The sequence below is a fragment of the Capsicum annuum genome, chromosome 11, assembly GCF_002878395.1.
Source record: "Capsicum annuum cultivar UCD-10X-F1 chromosome 11, UCD10Xv1.1, whole genome shotgun sequence".
In the NCBI taxonomy this organism is placed as follows: Eukaryota; Viridiplantae; Streptophyta; class Magnoliopsida; order Solanales; family Solanaceae; genus Capsicum; species Capsicum annuum.
In genome coordinates, this window is record NC_061121.1 from 578,619 (window position 1) to 600,702 (window position 22,084).

The 22,084-nt window shown below is 31.2% G+C and overlaps 1 protein-coding gene and 1 long non-coding RNA gene across 5 annotated transcripts; one reads left to right on the plus strand and one right to left on the minus strand.

The window, feature by feature from the left end:
* Positions 1 to 953: 953 nt before the first annotated feature.
* LOC124888588 lies at positions 954 to 6,029 on the minus strand. Of its 2 annotated transcripts, XR_007047047.1 has the most exons (4): positions 5,936 to 6,029; positions 5,759 to 5,809; positions 4,161 to 4,309; positions 954 to 1,858 (listed from the first exon to the last, which is right to left on the minus strand). It is a non-coding gene; the product is annotated as an uncharacterized LOC124888588 (long non-coding RNA). The 2 variants fall into 2 exon arrangements; XR_007047046.1 differs by having other exon boundaries at positions 957 to 1,858; positions 4,161 to 5,809; positions 5,936 to 6,028.
* A 9,486-nt stretch (positions 6,030 to 15,515) lies between these two features.
* LOC107852854 (nicotinate-nucleotide pyrophosphorylase [carboxylating], chloroplastic) lies at positions 15,516 to 21,928 on the plus strand. Of its 3 annotated transcripts, none has more exons than XM_016697899.2 (11): positions 15,549 to 15,669; positions 16,066 to 16,131; positions 16,533 to 16,675; positions 17,544 to 17,677; positions 17,780 to 17,843; positions 17,915 to 17,997; positions 19,056 to 19,139; positions 19,231 to 19,383; positions 19,988 to 20,164; positions 20,935 to 21,002; positions 21,658 to 21,928. In XM_016697899.2, exons 3-11 carry the CDS (start codon positions 16,546 to 16,548, stop codon positions 21,752 to 21,754), a joined length of 990 nt encoding a protein of 329 aa, XP_016553385.1. In that variant the 5' UTR covers positions 15,549 to 15,669; positions 16,066 to 16,131; positions 16,533 to 16,545; the 3' UTR covers positions 21,755 to 21,928. The 3 variants fall into 3 exon arrangements, with proteins under 3 accessions (XP_016553383.1, XP_016553385.1, XP_016553384.1); XM_016697898.2 differs by having other exon boundaries at positions 16,066 to 16,126; XM_016697897.2 differs by lacking the exon at positions 16,066 to 16,131 and having other exon boundaries at positions 15,516 to 15,669.
* The last annotated feature ends 156 nt before the right edge of the window (positions 21,929 to 22,084 follow it).

The window sequence follows — 22,084 nt, forward strand, 5'->3', positions numbered from 1 at the left end:
GCAGTAAATTATTACAAACTACGTGATTTGACATAAAGAAAATGTGATAGCACACTATTTTTTGTTTTTTTATCTTTTGTGAAAAACGTAATAAATTATTATGTTTTACAAACACTGTTTTTAAAACATAATAAATTATTACGTTTTACAAACTGTGTTGACCGTTAAGAAAAAGTGGAAAACGTAATAATTTATTACATTTAGCCTATTTTGGTAACTTTTTAAATAAGTGACCTATTATGGTCACTTTTTAAATTTTGTGGCTGATTTTGGTTCCGAGTTTTAGTTTAATCGTACGTGTTTTGTTCGTGTAATAGTTGATTATTTAAAATTAAATGATTTTGTTCAGTACGGAGATTTTAATTAAGTGTAGAAGTTCAAATCATTTTTCAAAAATCTTTCATAATTTAATATGATAATGTAAACATAGGCATATACACATATATATTTTGCCACCAGAAGTTTCAGGTGGTTGATGGATCATCACTTTTGCATTTGTCATATAATACCTTTTTTTCTTATTGTTACATGCTAAGAGAGACACATCAATTTGAACTATATTTGTATTACGATTATTTTTTTATATTCAAAATCTTTCTTTATTTTTAAAGTCAAATCCTTACAAAATCATTGATTACATTATTATTACGTACTTAAAACTTTTAACAATGTGGTACTTCTTAAATTTTTTCTTATTCTAGTCGTTTTATATTTATTTCTAGATTTTTCAAATGTTCTTAAAATCAAATTTAGTTGATTTAGAATTCTTAATAGAAAAAGTATTAGTTGTCACTAGTTTTGATGACTTCTAATAAAGAAAAGTTTTACCATAAATATATTTAAATTAATTTTCAAGTGTTAAATGAGGAAAAAATAGTGAAATTCCGATGACTTCTAATAAGAAAATGTTTTACCATAAATATATTTAATTAATTTTTAACTCTTAAATATTAGGAAGAAATAGTAAAAAAATAATTTTATCTAAAACAAAGACTTTTAATGAAGGGAATAAGGTTCAAAGATATTCACACTTTTAGTATATTCTGAATTATAGATATAGATTATATACATAAGTTAAGTTTGAAGAAAGAAATGAAAAGATTACATGACAACTTCGATGGATTTTGATGATTCAGTATCTAAATATTTATCTTCATAATATTATGCCCATGTGAGCTTCGAGTCATTCAAAATATACAACATGCACTTCTAATTTCTTCATTTTTTATTTTTTTTAAAACGATAGAAATGGCATTTTATTAATTAATATTAGTGTACATATATAGGGGCTTATAAATATGACCCTTCTTCATGAAAGAAATCAGCACACAGCAATATAATCCAAATTAGCTTTAATTTGCAAAATATGGCTGCTGCAGTGAACAAGTTTGCTATTTTCTTCCTTGTTCTGTTGACCATGACTATTGGTTCGTAACTTTTAAAACTTTTTTTTTTTCTTAATTTCCAATGTTTCTACATATGTACACGTACATTTATATATTGATCATAGTTTACGTTGATGGATATTAATATATATATATATATATGCATGCAGTTGATATGCCTGGAACTTTAAAATTGCAAGTTATGTGGCAGCAATTGTAATCCAGATGATCCAAATGCCTGCACTGGCATTAATCTATGTTGATACTGTGGATGGTCAACGTCAGTAGATGGTACAAGACATCGTTCATGTAACTTCCTGCCATGATATATTATTTATAATCCATGGACATATATAATGGATTATTTGCTCCGAATATGTTGTGTGTGTTTATGTTGTGTATTTGCTTCTCCCCTTAATAACAAGCTAGTTTGAAGAACATATCAACTAGCTAGCAAAGCTGTGTGTGTGTTTCTGAATAATATGAAGAAAAGTGTTAGTTTGGTGTGAAGAAAAAGAATATGAATAAAAGTGTAGCTTACGATATATATTATTGGCTTGTAGTAAATCAGAACACCCATCAATACACGTACATGCATGTGTGCTATAAATTAAATGTACCTATGAATAAATTAAAACTAATATATATATATATATATATATTTACATAGGTTAAATCAACTACGTTGCATAAAAAGTGCTGATAAAAATTATTGGTTTTATATTTTGTTTATCCTTTGCATATTGGGAGTTTATAATTCTTCGACTAAGTGGACAAATTGTTCCAATATAAGCAATAAAAGTCACTGTAAGTACAAGAAAAACGAAAATTATGATTTTTAGCATATCGAACCGACGAAAACTACATTAGAGATTAATCAAATAATATCACCCAATAATCAATGCTCGTAATATTTCTCAATCCTTGGTCTGAATTTTTAGGGTTCGAGGTACGAGAAGAGAGTCGACTTTGATATGAAACATCTAGAACTTTTGGAGAGAAATGAGTGCCAAACATCGTGGCAAATCAAAAGAAATAAATAATTCACCCATTGTACCTTTTGATAAATAAAATATACAAAAATACTCAAAATATATAACCTCTAAATTATATGAAATTGAACAAAAATGTCCTATAATAATAATTTGATCCCAAAATTCACCTGTTATTATCGATAGTTTGATCCAAGAATACCCCTATTACCTTTTTGGATCTCAAAGTCATTCTTAATGACTCATTTGGTCATGAAAATCAAAAACATATTTATTTTAGTATTTTTGAAGTTGAAAATTGAGTTGGAATTGTATTCGGTCATAGTATTTTGAAGTTAATATTTAGAATTTAAATATTTTTTAAAAAAATAAATTAATTAAAATGTGCATAAGTTGAAACCAAAAATAGTGAAAACACCTCTTGTCTTGAGGTAATTTTCAAAAATTCAAATATTGTGAAAACGTATTTCGAAATATTTATGACAAAATAATTATTTTGAAATAAAGTAAAAACGTATTTGAAAATATTGTGAATAATATTCATGACCAAACGCCTACTTAAGTACATATCGATTAATTCTCTACCTTAGGTTGACAATATAATTGAATATTGTATGTAACAAAGTAGAGATTGATATTTAAATGTACTAACTCATTATCCAACCAATAAGATATCGGTTGGTTCAGTATCAAATGAGTAACAATTATCATCCATGACAAATTATATAGCAACCTGTGGTAATTTTGTGGCCCAATGAAGCCCAAAATCAGACAGGTATACACAAAATGTAGCCCATTTCTAATAAAGCCCACTTGCTCCCTTTTAGAGTATGAATGCGGGGTCCAGGAAATGGTCGGACCATAAAAATTTATTGTACGTAATCTTATTTTATATTTCTGCAAGGGGTTATTTTCACAGTTTAAACACGTGACCTCCTAATCACATGGCTCCCCTCGTGACGAAATTGGGCTCTTTAATAGATATGTGAACCATTAATCCATTCTACACAAACACACAACTTAAGTTTCACTTATTACAAAAATCTCATTTTTTAAAAAAAATATATGTATATGTCGTTCCTGTTATGTATATGAATCGGCTTTGTTTTGTATATGTTGGTCTTGTTATGTATATGTCAACGTTGTCATACTTGTTTTGTCTATGAATCGGCCTTGTTATGTATATGTCGACGTTGTCATACTTGTTTTGTATATGAATCGGCCTTGTTATGTATATGTAGCGCGGCCTTATCATATACAAAGGTTTCTATGTATATGTCGGTTTTGTTATGTATATGAATCGGGAGAGAGAGCAAAGTAATTAAGGAAGTGGGAGAGAGTGTAAATAATTCTAATAAGGTTGGGATCAGGGGCGGACCTACATATAATTTTTGGGTGCTCCGGTACCCACTAAACTCGATGCGGAATAGGTATAATTACATAAAAAATATACGAAAATAGGTATAAATTATATAAAACACCCACTAAATAAGAAGTGGGTTAGGTGCACTGACATTTAGGTTAATCTTAAAGCTCTCCGCTAATAGGTGCTCGGGTTCAAACAAGGGGTTGTTGATTATCCGTAAGATAATTCATTTTAATGTTGTGATCATTTACATGTTCCACATACATAAAAATTGTCCAGAAGACTCAATATATTACATATATACGAGTTTAATCTCGATATATAGTGAATCTTTATACTATCATGTCACATAAAAATAACGTATTAAGTACTCATTCATTTTAAAAAAAGAATGTAACTTGAGAAATCGATTAATACCTGCTACAACTGGTAAAAGTTGAAAGCTGAACTTCCATATGATTCTGGTAACTGTGAGCTTCAAGAATTGGTGTTGATTTCAATGCAAACCTTGTCAAATTAGCAGTCTTTTTGCTTCTTTTTTACCTTAGATTCATTGTTTGTTCGACCTTAAGTACATAACAAAGCATCAACTACTGAGGCGATTTCAGGATTTAAAGTTTGGGGTTTTGAATTTTAGGACGGAATAACGACCTCAAGGTTATCTATAGTAACCACCAAACTAACTAACACGTATTGATATTCAATATATTTAAAAAGCAACGAATCATTTAATAGTACATAAATATACTAAATATTATCATTGCAACTACACTCGATGACTTGTTATTTCTGAAAACGATCAATGATCGGATTATTAGATACACTTTCAATAATTCATCTTCTTTATAACAAAATTAAACAATTTATTTAAAACGTCGTCACCAATTATACTTCGCAATCCGTTTTTAACAAACTTCAGAGAGGAAAAGTCATTACCCTTATTTCTGTCTATTTTTCATTATATGGTCAACTCATATCTTTGGTGGACAGAGTTATCTAATGTCGATTGCTGGTGGGAGGTGGGAGGTATCTTGTGGATTTAGTTGAGGTACGCAAAAGCTGACCCAGAGTTTTCTGATGTCGATTGCTGGTGGGAGGTATCTCGTGGATTTAGTTGAGATACGCAAAAGCTGACCCAAACACCACGATTATGAAAAAAGAAAAAATTACATTAAAAAATGAGTTATACCAAACTCATGAGTCCTGATTAAAACTGACTATTTTTTCCTTTTCTATACAAATTATATACTTCTAAGATCTTGTACCCTAACTACCTCTTAATTATTTATCCTTTATCAAGAAAAAGTTCTTTTAAAATTACAACGATTTTCCTACTACTTGTGCTATTTTAAAAGAAAAATCTTTTAATTAAATTGAGGTTATAAGGGATTCGAAGGAAAAACGGGGGAGGAGATCAGAAGACGAGAAATAAAACCTCACCAATAAGGTGAACGTTCAGTTCGTCAACCAACTAAGCTACCGAGAATTTTCCTAACGTGACTAGAATCGTAATTCCTAATTTGTCCACTTTTTTCTTGAGAAAACAATCAAAGAGTACAATACTATTGTCGCAAATCATTAGTAGGTATAGCACTATTTACACCTATATTTCGATTTCCAATTAATATACATAGAGAGAAAATATTTCTGCAACTCAAGTTAATTGAATCCAAAAATCAAGAGAGCTAATCATGGTAATTATATGAAGTGGTTGAGATGTGTGACTTTTCACTTAATTACTCACCTAATAGCTAGGGTTTGTGAACAGGCTGGAGCTAGGATAACCTTACGTCGAAAAACTACACGTATATATTAGATGAGTTTCTTTAATCTACATATATATATATATACAGTTGATCGATATTGAATCTTGTTCACAGTACGTGTATTTACTTTTTTATATTTTAAATTTATCTAAGCTGGTTATATTATTCAAGGTCGAACAGACAATGAGACAAAGGTTAAGAGCAAAAAAGGACTGCTCACTTGACAAGCATAGCATGGAAATCACTCACCACATATATATATAATAAATTCCATCTTCAATTCTTCTTAACTATTTTTTTCTGCAAAAAAAAAAAAAAAACAATCAAAGAAAAATTATTAGTCAAGAAGAAACTCAATCAATAGATAGTACTATTATTATACCTATTCAATTAAGCAATATGATGAAGAAGAGAAGTAAGTAGTACCTTAGCTTGTTTCAATTCAAATAGTATTTGATCTTTGAAGATAAGATTGGAAGAATATCACTGTATAGTGTGTACATTGGGCTTCTAGTGTTTATGCCTTATTGGTTGTTGGGGAATTATTTATAGGAAAAAATTAGGGGCTGGGGGTGGGGGTGGGGGTGGGGGTGGGGGTGGGGGGTCTTTTATCATATTTTGAAGTGTGTGAAGCTCTGGCTTTGCTTTTATTACTGTGTTTGTCTGTATGGAACCTAAACTTTAGTGACATGAATTTTTAAATTATTGTTAGAGTTTGTGACCCGAATTTTATTGATTCAGTCCTGAAAAGTTTATGATGCGATCCATGTTTGTGATTTTTTTTAGTGGTAGCGGAGGGATCAGGCCAATAGACCCGATCCCGGAGCCCACCATTGATCCCGTGAGGGGTGCAAGGTGAAGCCCCAGCGGTATGGACCTGTATGTTTTTGGACTTAGGATTTATTTGTACACACATATTAGATAAGTGCATTTAGTGGGCTGTTTCGGACAGTTTTAAATACACGTAATTGAGACTATTATCTCCATCTTGGTATTCCTCTCCTTCGTAGTGAATTTCCTCTGCTTCTGTCCGTGATTTTTTCCGTCAAGGGTTTTCACGTAAATATGTGTCTTCTTCTTGTTTTCTGTTGCTTTATGGTATTGCTTATTCTGTCCGAACATAACAATTATGATGTGCATTAATTGAACATCTCAATGTACACGACGATAACAACAAGATACTAATATATTCTCACAAAGTAGGAGTTTAAGGAGGATAAAGTGTATGCGTTCTTATCTACCTCAGAAATGAAGTAGAGAGGTTATTTTCGATAGACCCCAACGAACATCTCAATGTATAATGAAATATTTTTGTTAGAAACATTTCCTACTTGTACAGATTTTGAAAAAGTTTTTCTCCATGTATTTATGAGCGCTCATTATGTAAACATGTTAATCACAATCAAAATCAATTGAAAGCTGAAATATGCATGAGGTTGTAGATTTATTGAGGCTAATGCGCATAATTAGAGAAAGGGGATTATTTTAATGCTTAATTTATCTGGAGGTAGGCTAGTGAGAATACAAGCAAAAACTTTTTAAAAATTTTGAATCTGAAGTGTCTAAGAATACGAATTCGATATTTTAAGGAAACTTATTTATAAATATTATTTGAATTACATACTTAGTGTAAAAAACATTTATATTTGTAATATACATAATATAAATTCCTTAGAATGTTTATTCCATAAAAGTTGAAATTTAAAATCTTAAAAGTAACATATATTAATCTCCTATCACAAATAATATTATCTAATGCTATAAAAATCACTTATATCGATTATACATCACAATTTAAACTCTTTTATCATTTAGACATTTGATATTTGAAATTTCCCTATTCGATTAATCTGTATTTGCGTAGAAAAAATTACTACACCCACCTAATTAATCAGAGAAAAAATAATTCTCAAATTTGAACCAAACTTAGTGTAGTGTAGATATTGTTAAGATTCCAACTAACCATTTTTCTTACTTCTTTGAATGGTTAAGAATTTTTTGGAAAAAAAAAATATCCCTACCTACCCCTTTTTAGGTAGCAAGTGAAAAGTTTGTATTAACACAAAAAAAAATTCGAAATTTCATTTATAGTAATATAATAAAATAATAAAAATATGGAGAGAGATGACAAGTAGAGAGTTAGTTGCTCCCCTCGTGTTGCTAGCTACTACCAAAGCATGGTAGTTGGTAGGTACAAATTGTATATTATTCGCGGCAGTGGCGAAGCCAACAACTTAACTAACAGGGTTTAAAATTAAAAAATATGAACAAAAAAAAATAGTCGAATGGAGTTCAACGTCTGTTATATATACATGAAAAATAATTTTAAACTTGTATAAATAGTATAATTTTCTGTCGAAGGGGGTTCGGCTGAACCCCTCACTATTAGCTAGCTCCGCCACTGAGTCGCAGATTGTGGTGAGATGGTTACGTTGAAATTATTTAATTTCAATAGAAAATTTTGAAGTAACTAGTAAAGTTATTGTCATGTGATTATAATGTAACGCATTTAAGTCGTGGAAATAGTCCCTTACAGAAATATAATATGAGGTTTTGTATATATAGAGAGAACTTTAGTGCACCAGATTATTTTCTTTGAATTGAAGATCCTGAATCTAGACGTGTACAAATGAAGAAAAAAAATATGAGAGTGTCATCCACAGAATTAAACTTTATAATACGTGAAGTCAAATACGTAAAAACAAGATAAATTACGTTCTACAATAAATATATATACATATATATATATATATATATATATATATATATATAACATGATGATTTGAAAAAATACGTAATAAAATGTTGCATGTATGACCCTAATTAAGCACCAACTCCTAGTGATAAGACTTTAACTTATATTCATCTATGGTGAATTTCCTTTTGTACATATCATGTCAATCTAAAGATATTTATTATAAGTATTTTTCTACAAAAAAAAAAATGGGCATTGTACTCTCCAATATAAGATAAATTCTTTACTATAACAAGTAAAAATGACCTTATAATTTCAAATCTTTTTACACAATTAGTAGTATAATTAGTTAAATTCGTGTGATAAATAATAGAAGACTAAATCTTTAAAACTGTTTTTACTTTAGATATTCTATTGCATTTGTTTCTCCAGCTAATTCAAATTCACGTTAAATCGAATAATATACAAATAAATAAATAAATACTCCAAACACATCAAGACATTCTTTATTATGGAAGTTCGAGCCAAATTATATCACCCGCAAATGAGATATAATTGAGATGCCATTTAACTACTACTATTTTTCTTTCTTCTTTTAGAAAATCCCTACCTACCCCATTTTAGGTGGTAAGTGGAAACTTTGTATTATAAAAAAAATGGTAATTTTATTTGAATAACAATAAATTAAACTATAGGAGATCAGAAATGACAACTTTATTTGTATAATCCATGAGTTTGTCATTCAAACTACATCATCATCGAGTCAAAAAATACGCGTTTCATATGAATATGCGATATGTAATTACAAAACTCTTTCCACTTCGAATTCTCATCTGTTCAGATGAGAGATTCACTTAATATAAGTATCACGTGCATCTTCTTCTTCAAATGCTTATCGATTTGAAAGCCTATATATTGGTCCTTCTCTGTGCATAACTAACTGATCATCTTTATCGACCTGTCATTCGTTATGAGCGACACACCTAAACAATTGACATACTTTATTCTATACACATCTAAATATTATTGACTCTAAATTGAGTTCTTTGATAGTCTTTAACTTCCTTAAATAACCTTAAGTCAAGTTATAATTATATTATTGTAAGAAATAATTTAGGTATGCACAAAATAAACTTGGCCAAGTTTGGCGGAATAACCTAACACCTTTTCTTCCTCACATTCTAACAGCTCCAATTTCTTTTTTAAAATTATTTTTAATTTTTTTTTACTATTTTTAACAGCTCCAATTTCCTTATATTCCTCCTACATATATAAAAACCCTTCACCAACAACCTTTCTTTTTTCAGGGCTCTATGTTGAGATATGGTCCACTTATTTGTTCTTTTCTTATAAAATATCTATTATTTTTACTTGTCAAAAGGGAAAAAAAAAAAAAATCTTGAAACAATATTTATTTTTACGTGGAGCCAAAATATGATCATGATCGGAGTACTTTATATCATGGAAAAGATGACAAAAAAGATAAAGTTTTTAAATGGTTTATTGATTATTTGTGTCTCTCATGAAAGTTGGGCAACTATGAGCCACTAATGGGAACTACCACACATATATATAGTGTATGTACATAATTGCACTCTTTTTTTTATAATATTTAATAATAATACATGCACTCAACACTTAAAAATTTTCAATTATTTAATATCTATAAACTACTATATCTTATTCCCAATTTAAAAGAATTGAGAATGAAAAAATATGATGCTAAAATTATATTCTAAATGGAAAAGGTACGAAAATACCCTGAACTTTAATAATAGGTACAGATATATACTTCGTCATGTTTTATGTGTAAATATACGTTTGTCGTTAATGAAAAGGGTACATATATACCCTGAACTTTAATAAATGGTACAGATATACCCTCTGTCGATGAAAAGGCACATATATACCCCTGATCTTTGATAAATGGTACAAATATTTCCTCCGTCATATTTTAGGTACAAATATACCCTTACCGTTAATGAAAAGAAATATATATATATATATATATATATATATATATGCCTTTCTCACTAACGATAGGACACGTGTCACAATCTTGTTCATTTGCCCTTTTTCAATTTAATTTATCCCCATCCTACTCGAAAATAACTCTAATTTAACCCACAAACTGATCCAAATATATGACGGAGTGATATATCTATACCATTTATCAGAGTTTAGGAGTATCTTTGTACCTAAAGTATAACGAACGATATATTTGTACCATTTATCAAAGTTCGGGGGTATATATGTATCTTTTCATTAATGGAAAGGATATATTTGTACTTAAAGTATGACAGAGAATATATCTATACTATTTATCAAAGTTCAGGGGTATATTCGTATACCTTTTCCGTATTCTAAATAATGATAGAGATGGATCCAGCTGTTTGGTTACAGATTTTCGAGAACTCAATAGCTTTGCTCGTAGTAGAGTATGTATATTAAAAATTTCAATGAAATGTTATGAATATTTAATTGTGAATCAGGTATCATTGAAAATTGATTTGAGATTAATGCATAAACTCATAAACTTTAAATTCTGAATCAGCTTCTTATTAAAGATTAGTCTAAAAAGTCCCATTATATATATTCTTAGTGAGACATTTTTGCCAGTATAAAAACGAAATACTTGAAAGGTCCACTTCCAAATTTTGAAAACTTCCCTTTTTCTTGAAAAGTGATTGAAGGAAAATTCACAGCCAAATACACCACCTACCAACATGAATTTGTATGCAAATGTAAAATTGAGTGTACAAAAGTAAGGCCAACAAGAAGTCAATAAGAGTTCGTTTGGTACATCATATAAAGAAAATAATTTTACGATAAAATTTTGGATCAACTTTATTCATGTTCAGCTCATGGAATATCCGCACTTATATATATTAAACGACCTCTAAGGAAATAGATTTTGGACCAACTCAACCTCAAAGCTAATTCACCGAGAAAAGATTAGTACTCATGTCGATATCAAAGTCTATTTTTTATTTATCCAATCGATGTAGGAGTTAACACCCCGCCTCACGGCTAGGACTGAACATGAGGGCCAAAATCGGTAGATCATAAATTGGGATGGGCATTCTTTCATAACATATAAGCAAATATGGATCTTGCACTTAACTCAACCTCGAACGTTAACTCATGAGGGGAGGATTGCCCAAGTTCATATACGCATTTGCCTCAATAAGACGTAAAATTACCTCAAAGCATTTTCTAATCAAGGTTGATGCAATTAATTAGAGAAAATAACATATTCTATGCAATTAAATTAATTACATAATAACAGACAAATGATGACACAAGTAAACTTTTTCCAAAAGTGGCTAATTAGAACACTTTATTTGAATTGTCTAAGTGATAAATATTGAAGTATTATTCTCACAAGGTCAAGGAACTAAAACTACGTATAAATTAAGCTATTAATTATTTATAATTTTGATTAGGATGTTATTTTTTATATTAGCTTAGACATTTTTTACAAAGTGGCACTCAATGAGATTCATAAGAACTGGTCTTTTATTTTTTTTATTTTTATCCTTTAATTTAAAAACAACCATTTCATATTTTACAAGTGAAAATCCTTGCAAGTTAATCCTAAAGTTTCAAATGTGAAATTTGAAGCTCTACTAGTTTACCACGATAGTTATTTTTCAATAATAAAAATTAGAAAATAATTAAGAATTTTATTCAAAATTTACTAGCACGACTAATTTAAATTCACATAGTATAAGGCCATTAAAAGATATTAAAAACTTCCGCACCAACAAGTTTTCTATTTCTACGTCTCGATTTTAATACCATTAATGAAAAGTTACAAGTATCGAAACAAATTACTATCCAACAACCCTACTTAAAGGACTCTTAAATCTGAAAACTACACCTTTCATAATAATTTTCTCTTTTAAAATAAATTAAAAAATAAAAATACGTAGTTTGTTAAACCTCATGTGGAGAAACTTGTACAATATACAATATATCTCTGTCAAGGATTGTGACCTAGTGTAAATTTATTGTCCTAAAAATCAGATCACAAAAAGTTCACTTACAAAAATTAAATACAAAAAGGACCTTTATCAAATATAAAAAAATATAAAAAAGAGCTCCTTTGGCCCCATTTTTCTATATTTTAAACAATATTTATAGGTTATATATCATATTTATACTAGATACAGCAAGTTGAATTCTTCTTTTTCTTAAAAAAAAATAATTCTGAAATCTACCTAAATAACCAAATATTAAAATCATACCTACTTATTCTCTCACTACTTCAAATTAATTACGTAATATTTCACTTTTTAATAATTCCCCCATATACATGCAGTAGCCCCTGGATACATGCGACTTAGCCGTAACCCCCATGATACATAGATCTACTGCGACTGGACCATATATCCGTATCACTAAACCATGTATCCGGCTTCTTTTATCGTGGTATAATTAGGTAATATTAAAAAAAAATAAAAATAAAAAAAAATCATGGTTGAAAAGGTAATTAGCTCCGATACTAGTGGACTTTGTGTTATTTACCCATTAAGCCCAAAAGCAGAAAGGAAGCCTGCAAATGAGGCCCATATTTAGAGATAGTCGATTCGAGAACCTCTATTTAAAGAATAGCCTAAATTTATAAATATTTATTATAAGTGAAATCGTTTTACACTAATTTCAGACCCGCGGGTCTAAAGTGTCAAATTTCAAACATACGGGTCTAAAGTTGATCTTATCAAAGCTAATGGTTCATTAGTAACCATTAACCAAACACAAATATGGTTTAATTATCATGAAGAACCCAAAGGGAAGGGGAAAATAAAGAATAAGATCTCATAGAAGAAACAAACTATAATATAGAGATTAATTAATTAAAATGAAAACAAAAACAAACAAAATCTACTATTAATTATTCACTAATCATGATACCATTAATTAAGGGCATAAAATATAATAATCTTGAGGATAGTTAAATTTTCTATAATTAGGACCAAGCTTATTATGACATGGAGATGGATCAGAAGGTGGTACTGGTCCTCTTGGAAGTTGATTTAATAACAATTTCTCATAATCCAATTTCTCCTTCATAACTCTAATGCTTTCAACAACTCTAATTGAATTCATAGTTGTAATTAGTAGAAGAAATAATACCAAATCCTTCATACGAAGTATATTAATTCGTCGATTGCACATCGACATTTTCTTCTCTAGCATGCTATCAAAGAGTCGATGATGAACACGATTCTGAACGAGTGTCTTTCTGTTGAGGTTGCTTCTGACAGGCTTCTGAATGATTCGATTTTAAAAAAAAAAAAAAAAAAAACTTGTGGGGGAGAAAAAGAAGAAGAAAGAATTTGCTAACAAATGAGTTGATTGGGAATGTGAAATAATGTAAATATATAGTACTACTACAATTTTTTCATGACTAAAAAATACTAATAATTAAAACAAGTTAGAGGACAATACTTTTATTATTATTTTTATTATTGGAAGACTTTGAATTTTATTTTTTACAAGTCATATAAGTTGAATGATGAAGTGTTGGCAGACATTTTAGAATTGGGGAGGAAAATGGATATGTCATTTTCTTTAAAGTATAATATATAATATTTACAATATATTATGCATTCACATACACCAACAAATGTTGTGTTTGATATATATAGTTATGTTTTTTTCCTCATTTTTATTATTTTTCTTTAGGAATGTGTGTCTTGATTTAATGTCTAATAAAATATTAAATAAAATAAATGTGATTTACTAGCCTCATAATCTTGAATGCCATGCATGGTTGACTGGATATCAAACCATTTAAATTGATTAGTTGGATTATACAATTATATTCTTGTTTTATTGATACAATATTTTAATTTCATATTTTATTTTGCATAAAATAATCAACAAATTCTAGCATAAAATAGTGATGTAGGTTTTATTTAATACTACCAATGAAATGCAGCATTAGTTATATATGATCGACATGACAATTATTTTTTATGTGGCCAACCAAACACGACATTATTATCTAATGCGAAAATTTACCAAGTCATGGCATATAAAACTTAAGTCTTCGTCTTTTTACAAAGATCATCAAAATGTTATGATAGGATAGACTGGTATATATATGTAAAATATATATTCTTTCATTCGTTCGAACTTTGGAATGAAGTGGTCTTTCATAGTAACCATAATTTATAAATCTCCGATCCAAGTGGAATTTCATAAAACAAAATTAATCGAGTCTCAAAGGGAATATATTCCGATCACCAAATAAAAGAAATTTTTTTACTACACTTCCTCATCCACGACTAATGACTAACCTTTCTCTAGAAGTATACATCAATTAATCAAAAGACAATGAGGATTTAAAAGCAGAAATAAGTGGTAACTTTTGCCACCCTCAACCATAAAATAATAATAGTTAATTGACTAAAACAACTATATATGTTTAGAGTCAACAGTTGTATAATTAATACTGTGTCTAATTAATTGACATAAAATCTGAACATCCCAATTTTCAAAACTTTCTAGCTAACATATTCAACAGTAGATTTGACAAACAAGTACAAATTCTTACTTTTGATATGATTATAACTACATTTATTGTGTCAACACCATCTGTAATTAAACAAGAAAGTGGTATTAGTTGATATGATTATAACTACATTTATTATGTCAACACCATCTGTCATAAAACAAGAAAGTGGTATTAGTTGATATGATTATGTATATCAAGTGGAATTTGTTGGCTTTCTATTTTTACAAACCCAAATTTTGTAACATATGGAAATGTAACTATTTACTTTTTGATGCATTCGCACTTTTGGCATGGTTGGCTTGTGGTGATATAAGACGTATCTCATGCGATTCAAAAACTTAAATATATGAAGAAAAAAACATTTCAACGGTATGATTTTACCGTATAATTATCCGTGTCTTCTAGTTATGTATCTAATTAACTATCCACAAGGTAATAATACGTGCAATGATTACTTCACCATGCACACCATCAATATTTCAATGAGGATCAACAATTATTAATTTTTATCGTATTACTTTACTTATTAATAACTCGATTTTTTTATCTTCATTGTTGCAGCATGCATAGAGCAACTATGAAAAACCTAAGCTTATTTATTTATTTATTCCTCCATTTGATTTTTTTTTTTTTTGTTCTTCTACAAGAATTGAGAGAACTGAAAGGCATATGCTAATATTCATTAAAATCAGCAAAATGGAAAATAAAAAACATGACCTTTTGTGGTCACATATGAAACTTTATGGATCAAATATCACCAATTCACATAATGAGAGGACCATCATGTTAAAAAAAAAAATCAAGAATTCACCACACAGAAATCAATTAACTAGGCACCAAAAAAAAAATAAAAAATTGCTTCAGACACCTTAAAATTGCAATGTTTAGAGTTGTTCCCTTCACTACTACTGTACACCCTTATGCAATCATACCTCCAAGGTTCAATATACCTACTCAATTTACTTTTATTTTGGTTATATAATATTAATTTTGATTAATTTGTATTGTGATTGCTTCCATATTTGTATCTTTGTTTACACTGTTTAGTACGTGCAAGTTAAGCTGAGTGTATATCGGAAACAATTTCTTTACAATCCCACTTGTGGAATTATATTGGGATGTTGTTGTACTTCTTACATACTGATAAAGATTGTTTTTTTAATGAGTTTTGACTGAATTCTGTGTGGAAAAACCATTCAATTCCACCCAGGAAAAAAACATTCTTGAAAAAATCTTTTCTTTTGTTTTTGTTATATACTGATATCTATTTGGATTAATTTGTATTGAAATTTCTCTCATATTTGTATACCTTTTTTTTTTCATACTGTTTGGCAGGTACCAGCTAAGCTGAGGGTCTATTTGAAACAGCCTCTCTACCTTGTGATGAGAGGTAGAGGTAAGGTCTGGCACATTCTACCTTTCCCGGGATCTACTTGTGGGATTATACTATGATGTTGTTGTACTTGTATACTGATAAAGATTGTTTTTATGAGTTTTGATCAAATTTTGTGTGAAAAAAACGTTCAATTCAACCCAGAAAAGGAGAAAAACGGTTCTTGAAAATCATGTTTTTGGTTAAATACTGATGAAGCTGCAATATGAGCTGGAGGTCATGGCTTCAAGCCGTGGAAACACCCTCTTGCAGAAATGTGGGGTAAAGGTTGCGTACAATAGACCCTTGTGGTTCGGCCCTTCCCCAGACACGCACATAGCGGGAGCTTTAGTACTCCGGGCTGCCCCTTTTTACTGATAAATATTGTTCTTTTATGAGTTTTGATTGAATTTTTGTTGGAAAATTGCAGGTTGGTTTTGAAAATGTCTGCAACAGCCACCAAGAGTGCAGGAAAAACAGTGGAGTCATTAGTAGTGAAGCCACCAGCACACCCCACATATGATTTAAAGGTTGTTATTCAGCTTGCCCTGTCTGAAGATGCTGGGGATTTAGGTATGATTTTACCTACCCCCCCCCCCCCACCCCCACCCCCCACCCCTTTATTTGTTGTTAAATGGGTTGTGGTTAGTTTTTATATTGAGGAAATGATAAGCTAGTTGTGAACTTTTTATTTAATTGAGAGGTACTGGTTATGGTTTTTTGTTTTTGTGAACTTCAAGCTTCAAATTTTTGTGTGGGCTCAATTATTTTACAGGTTATGTGTTATTAGTAAGCATTATCTTCAGTTTGGGGGTTTGGTGTGTGTGTTGGGGGTGGGGGTGGAGGGTTGGAGATTGGATCTACTCATCCGAATTCGTGGTAGGAAGTCCTACTTTGGGATAAAGGTGACTCCATTCTCTTGCTTGAACCGGAGGCCCTTGCTTAGGTTGGACTGATATCAGAGCAAGCTTAGAGTTTCATGATTGCCAACCCAGCTTGAGGGGGACGATGGAGAGCAACATAGCTTACGCTTAGAATGTAGAATCGTAACATTAACGTATTTGCAATTGATTAGTTTGATATAGTTTATAATGAGGACGTAGAATCCTAATACTATAGTACAATAGTAGTCATAGGGCTATAGATTATGTGCATGAGTTAGCTAAGAAGAGCAGGCATAAAGAGTTGTATTTTTACACAATATTGTTCATAATCTTCTTCACTTATCACTCCACCCAAAATGTTGGTGGTAAAAGTTGCTTCTTTTAAGTGCAAGAGCTGAGGATATTGTCACGTACTCTATCAGTCTGAGCGTGTTGAGAAAGTTTAGTTAAATTTGTTGGAAATATCGCAATTTCTTCAGCACCTAACTATCCTTGTGACATTGAGTACTAAATTTTAAATGATCTACTTATTCAATGTGTTCTTATGCGAAATGCAGGAGACGTGTCTTGTAAGGCGACAATTCCTGTTGACTTGGAATCTGAAGCTTATTTTCTAGCAAAGGAAGATGGGATTGTAGCAGGAATTGCACTTGCTGAGATGATATTCGCAGAAGTTGATCCTTCACTAAAGGTATTGATTTTCAAATTAGATTTTTCTGTAACCGGTATTTCTACTATGTAGAAGTTCTTTCTTTTTTAAAAAAAAATAATTTCTTCATGTTCTCATTATCAGGTGGAATGGTATATAAAGGATGGTGATAAAGTTCATAAAGGCTTGAAATTTGGCAAAGTGCAAGGTAAAATGCGAAAAATGATTAATTGCTATTGAATTTTCGACATGTAAATAAATTTCCCATGACTTTTGTAGGAAAGGCTCACAGCATTGTTATAGCTGAGAGGGTTGTTCTCAATTTTATGCAAAGAATGAGTGGAATAGCTACACTAAGTAAGGTGTGTTTGTCCTCATGTAAGTAGCTCCTCATTAACAAGGATCGGAAACATATTTCCATTTGAATGGAAATGGTTATTTTTATTGATGAGTTGGTATCAGTATTCCAAGTTAAGTGTAAGTCTGAGACTGATCAATTGTTCTATGTCCGAACTTACCCGAGTTCCGGTGGAGAACATGTTTGATCCATATTTTGTCACTCCTCTATGATAATATAGGCTATCCATATTTTGTCACTCCTCTATGATAATATAGGCTATCATCGTAGCGAAGCAACTTGCTAAATTCATTGTTTTCCTTTTTCTATGAGAATCAACCTTGGCCTGTGGTAATGTTTTTCCATCTCACCAAAAAGTCAAGATTTCAAGCCTTGGCATGTGTTCATAATAAGGATTGTGAGCATCCACTCTTCTGTGGCCTTAGTTGGTGGCTGAGCTACATATTAGAAACGACTTTACAATCAGTCTATGAGAAAGAGTCCTCTGTGTATTACATAACAAACATTAGGTGCTAATACACACGCAAACACATAACTACACACATACCATTTTCTAAAATCCCATAGACGAAAATGAAATAACTAAGTATGTTTATTTAAATTATAAAGTGCAATGATTTCTACCGAATAAGATATGTAGAAGTGTTTACTGCAGACATGGAATAATATGTGAAATCTAAACAGAATTATGGTTGGAATTTGGAGAAGGAGCTGTGAGCTTTGATTGCTTTTGGTACAATAACTTGCTTTTACCTTTCAATGGATACCTTTGGTTCTCTAAATCAGGCAATATAATATAAAATATCTGTCCAAAAAAAACAATTCCATGTGCTGCTTTTTCAGGATATGAACACTTCTGCATACGTCATGTTTTAAAAGAATTTGAAATATTTCAGTGATCCAAAACTGTAGCTTGGTCTGTTTAATGGAACGACAAACCTAGATGCTTCGTATTTGATAATGTGAGGTTCAATTAAAGCATGCTATTCCAAGATGTCATGAAGTTTAATTTCTTTCTTCTGTAGTAATCATAAGTTGAGATGGACTTTTTTATATTTGCAGGCAATGGCAGATGCTGCACATCCTGCTTACATCTTGGAAACTAGGAAAACTGCTCCGGGATTGCGTTTGGTGGATAAATGGGCGGTAAAGATCTATTCACCAAAAATCATCCACTTGTCAGAGGCTATGACGTGTAGTTTATCTTGGCTGACTTTCTACCTGGCTTAACCTAAAGGTATTGATTGGCGGGGGGAAGAATCATAGAATGGGCTTATTCGATATGGTAATGATAAAAGACAATCACATATCTGCTGCTGGCGGTGTCAACAAAGCTCTAAAATCAGTGGATGAGTATTTGGAGCAAAATAAACTTCAAATGGGGGTTGAGGTTGGCGTTACACACCTTTGAATTAAATTCTTTGATATGTTTGTAGATCTGAATTCTAATATTTACTCGGACCTATTCCGCCAGAATATACTCTTTGCTTCTGCCAGCGGTTTTGCTATACTCTTTTTGTCGGTTATGATCAAATAAACATCTTGCTAGAGCCATTTCGGTCATAAAATAGTTATAATTTTGAAGATAGAATAAAATGAGTGATGCTACCTCTGATATCCTTTCACTGAAGAACTGAATTCTTATCTGTTGAAAATCAAATGTTAGTCCAAGAAGGAGATGTGTGACCTTAAAACTCTCAAGACCTTTTTGTCGCATATGTATATCTAGAATGTATCATGATTTAATATAACTGAAACAGAGAGGAAATTGAGATCATCGTGACCAAGTGAAAGCAGTTAGGGAACAAATTGTCTTATTTTATGAGCTCCTCTCTCCCTTGCCTTTACACCTAAAGACCAAATACGCAAGTAGGTTGTAATGTTATGACACCCAAAATCACATTATAGTATTTGGAGGTAGAGTCACGGTCCTTTAAAATATGTTCAGCGTGGTAATTATTGGCAGATTCTAAACCAATTTCCCTATCCAACAGGTTGAAACCAGGACGCTTGCAGAAGTACATGAGGTTTTAGAATATGCATCTCAAACAAAGACTTCACTGACTAGGATAATGCTGGACAATATGGTTATTCCATTATCTAACGGGGATGTTGAGGTATCCATGCTTAAGGAGGCTGTAGATTTGATCGATGGGAGGTTTGAGACAGAGGTAACTCCTAATTCTATTTTCAGATTTAACTGCTTCACACAAGTGTCAGCATATAGAAGATTAGTGTGATGCAATACCTCGACTTTTCCCAGTTGTAAGTATTCATTATTGGTCACTGGACTCGCCGCACATACCAGCAGTTTTATCTCTATGGTTATTGAGATTGTGAAACGTAATGACATGTAAATTTTCTAAAGCAAGATACGAAGTATTTTTTCTGATTTTCTCTTTAGCTCTATCGTATTTTCGTGGCCGTAGACATAATGCAAGAAATGAAACAATTAGGCATCTGAGATATTCCTCCAAGTAGCTTAAATATCATCTGGTTAAATCTATCTAGACCCACACTTTGCTTCAGCAGTGCGATCCAACAAGTGCACTCATTTCGACTGAATTCTTAAAGTCAAAAAGAATGGAAAAGAAACCTTCAAATAAAAGTCTGGGACTTCTTTACCTAATGGACAATTGAAAGGAAGCAAGGAACATATCATGTCTTGTTATCTGCTTTATACAAAGACATTTAAGCCTGACATATCCTGGTTCACTGGCAAAAACTTGAGGACCAAGGAGGTGCAAATCTCCCATGTCATTTTTCTAGGTTTATGTTATCAAGTTAAACATGTAAGAACCATAGAAGTAGCTTGAAATCTCAATTTAATGATAAAAACTCCATTCTCAACTCACAAGAAAGCACTGTTTGGTTTTCCCGATTATTATTTCTGTCAACTATATCTTCTGATGACATGATGTTTTGGTTATAATGGTGGTAGGCTTCAGGAAATGTTACCCTTGAAACGGTGCACTCAATTGGACAAACTGGCGTTACCTACGTTTCTAGGTATGCATTTCACTCTTTCTATTTCAGAAGATATTCAAAAAAGGAGTAGACGATATAAAAACGGAAGAGACTTCTCGGTTTATGTTATTTGTACAACCGGAAAGTCTTTCTTCTGCTGTGTTACTCATATAATAAGACGGTCTGTGTACTTGTGTACATCAGACAAACATATCTCAGTAGATAATCCATGTTATGTATAAGTTCTCTTGATAGGCAAAATTGATCACTGGAACATTTACATGGATCAAGAATACCTTAGTGAATTTGGTTGTGGACCTCTAGGTCATTTTATATGATTAGAAAAATTCATTTGTAAGCACATGATTCACCATGAGGTACCATAATTTCCTCGGATTGAATTCTAAAATCTATCGGAATGTTAGGTTGCTGTATATCTCTTTTAAGGAGTGGTTTTGATATTAGTACTTAAACGGGAAACATGGTGAGTGAGGATTCATATAGACTACCTCAACTCGTTCGGGAGTGAGGAATAGTTGTTTGCTGTTTGGATTTCATATTGGAGAAGGTCTAATATTTGTTTCGTTCAGTAATGATATTTTGATAGAAGTATCTGTCTTTTGATTTAGTTGCATATGTATTCAGCACACGAATGTTTGTTGTGATACTTATATCATACATTTTTGAATGTTTGCAGCGGTGCCCTAACGCATTCTGTGAAAGCACTTGACATTTCCCTGAAAATCGATACAGAGCTAGCCCTTGAAGTTGGACGACGTACAAAACGAGCATGACCAACATTTATACTTTGTTGTAGTCTCAATAGAGTAGAAGCAGCAGTTTAGCACAAAGTGACCACCTTTTGACCAGCCAAAGGGATGAAAGTTTCTGGAATATTTTGTTTGGCTTTATTCCAATGCAACTGCTTGAATTGAATTTGATACAATGAAATAAACTTGATTTTAAAAGCTTGGTGTATGTAAAGTTGTGCTTTTCCATGTGCCGAGGGTCTATCGGAAACCTCTCTGCTAAGGGGTAAGGTCTACATACACTCTACTATTCCAACCTCACTTGTTGGATTACCCTAGATATGGTGTTGTCGTATGTAAAGTTGTGTTACTTGG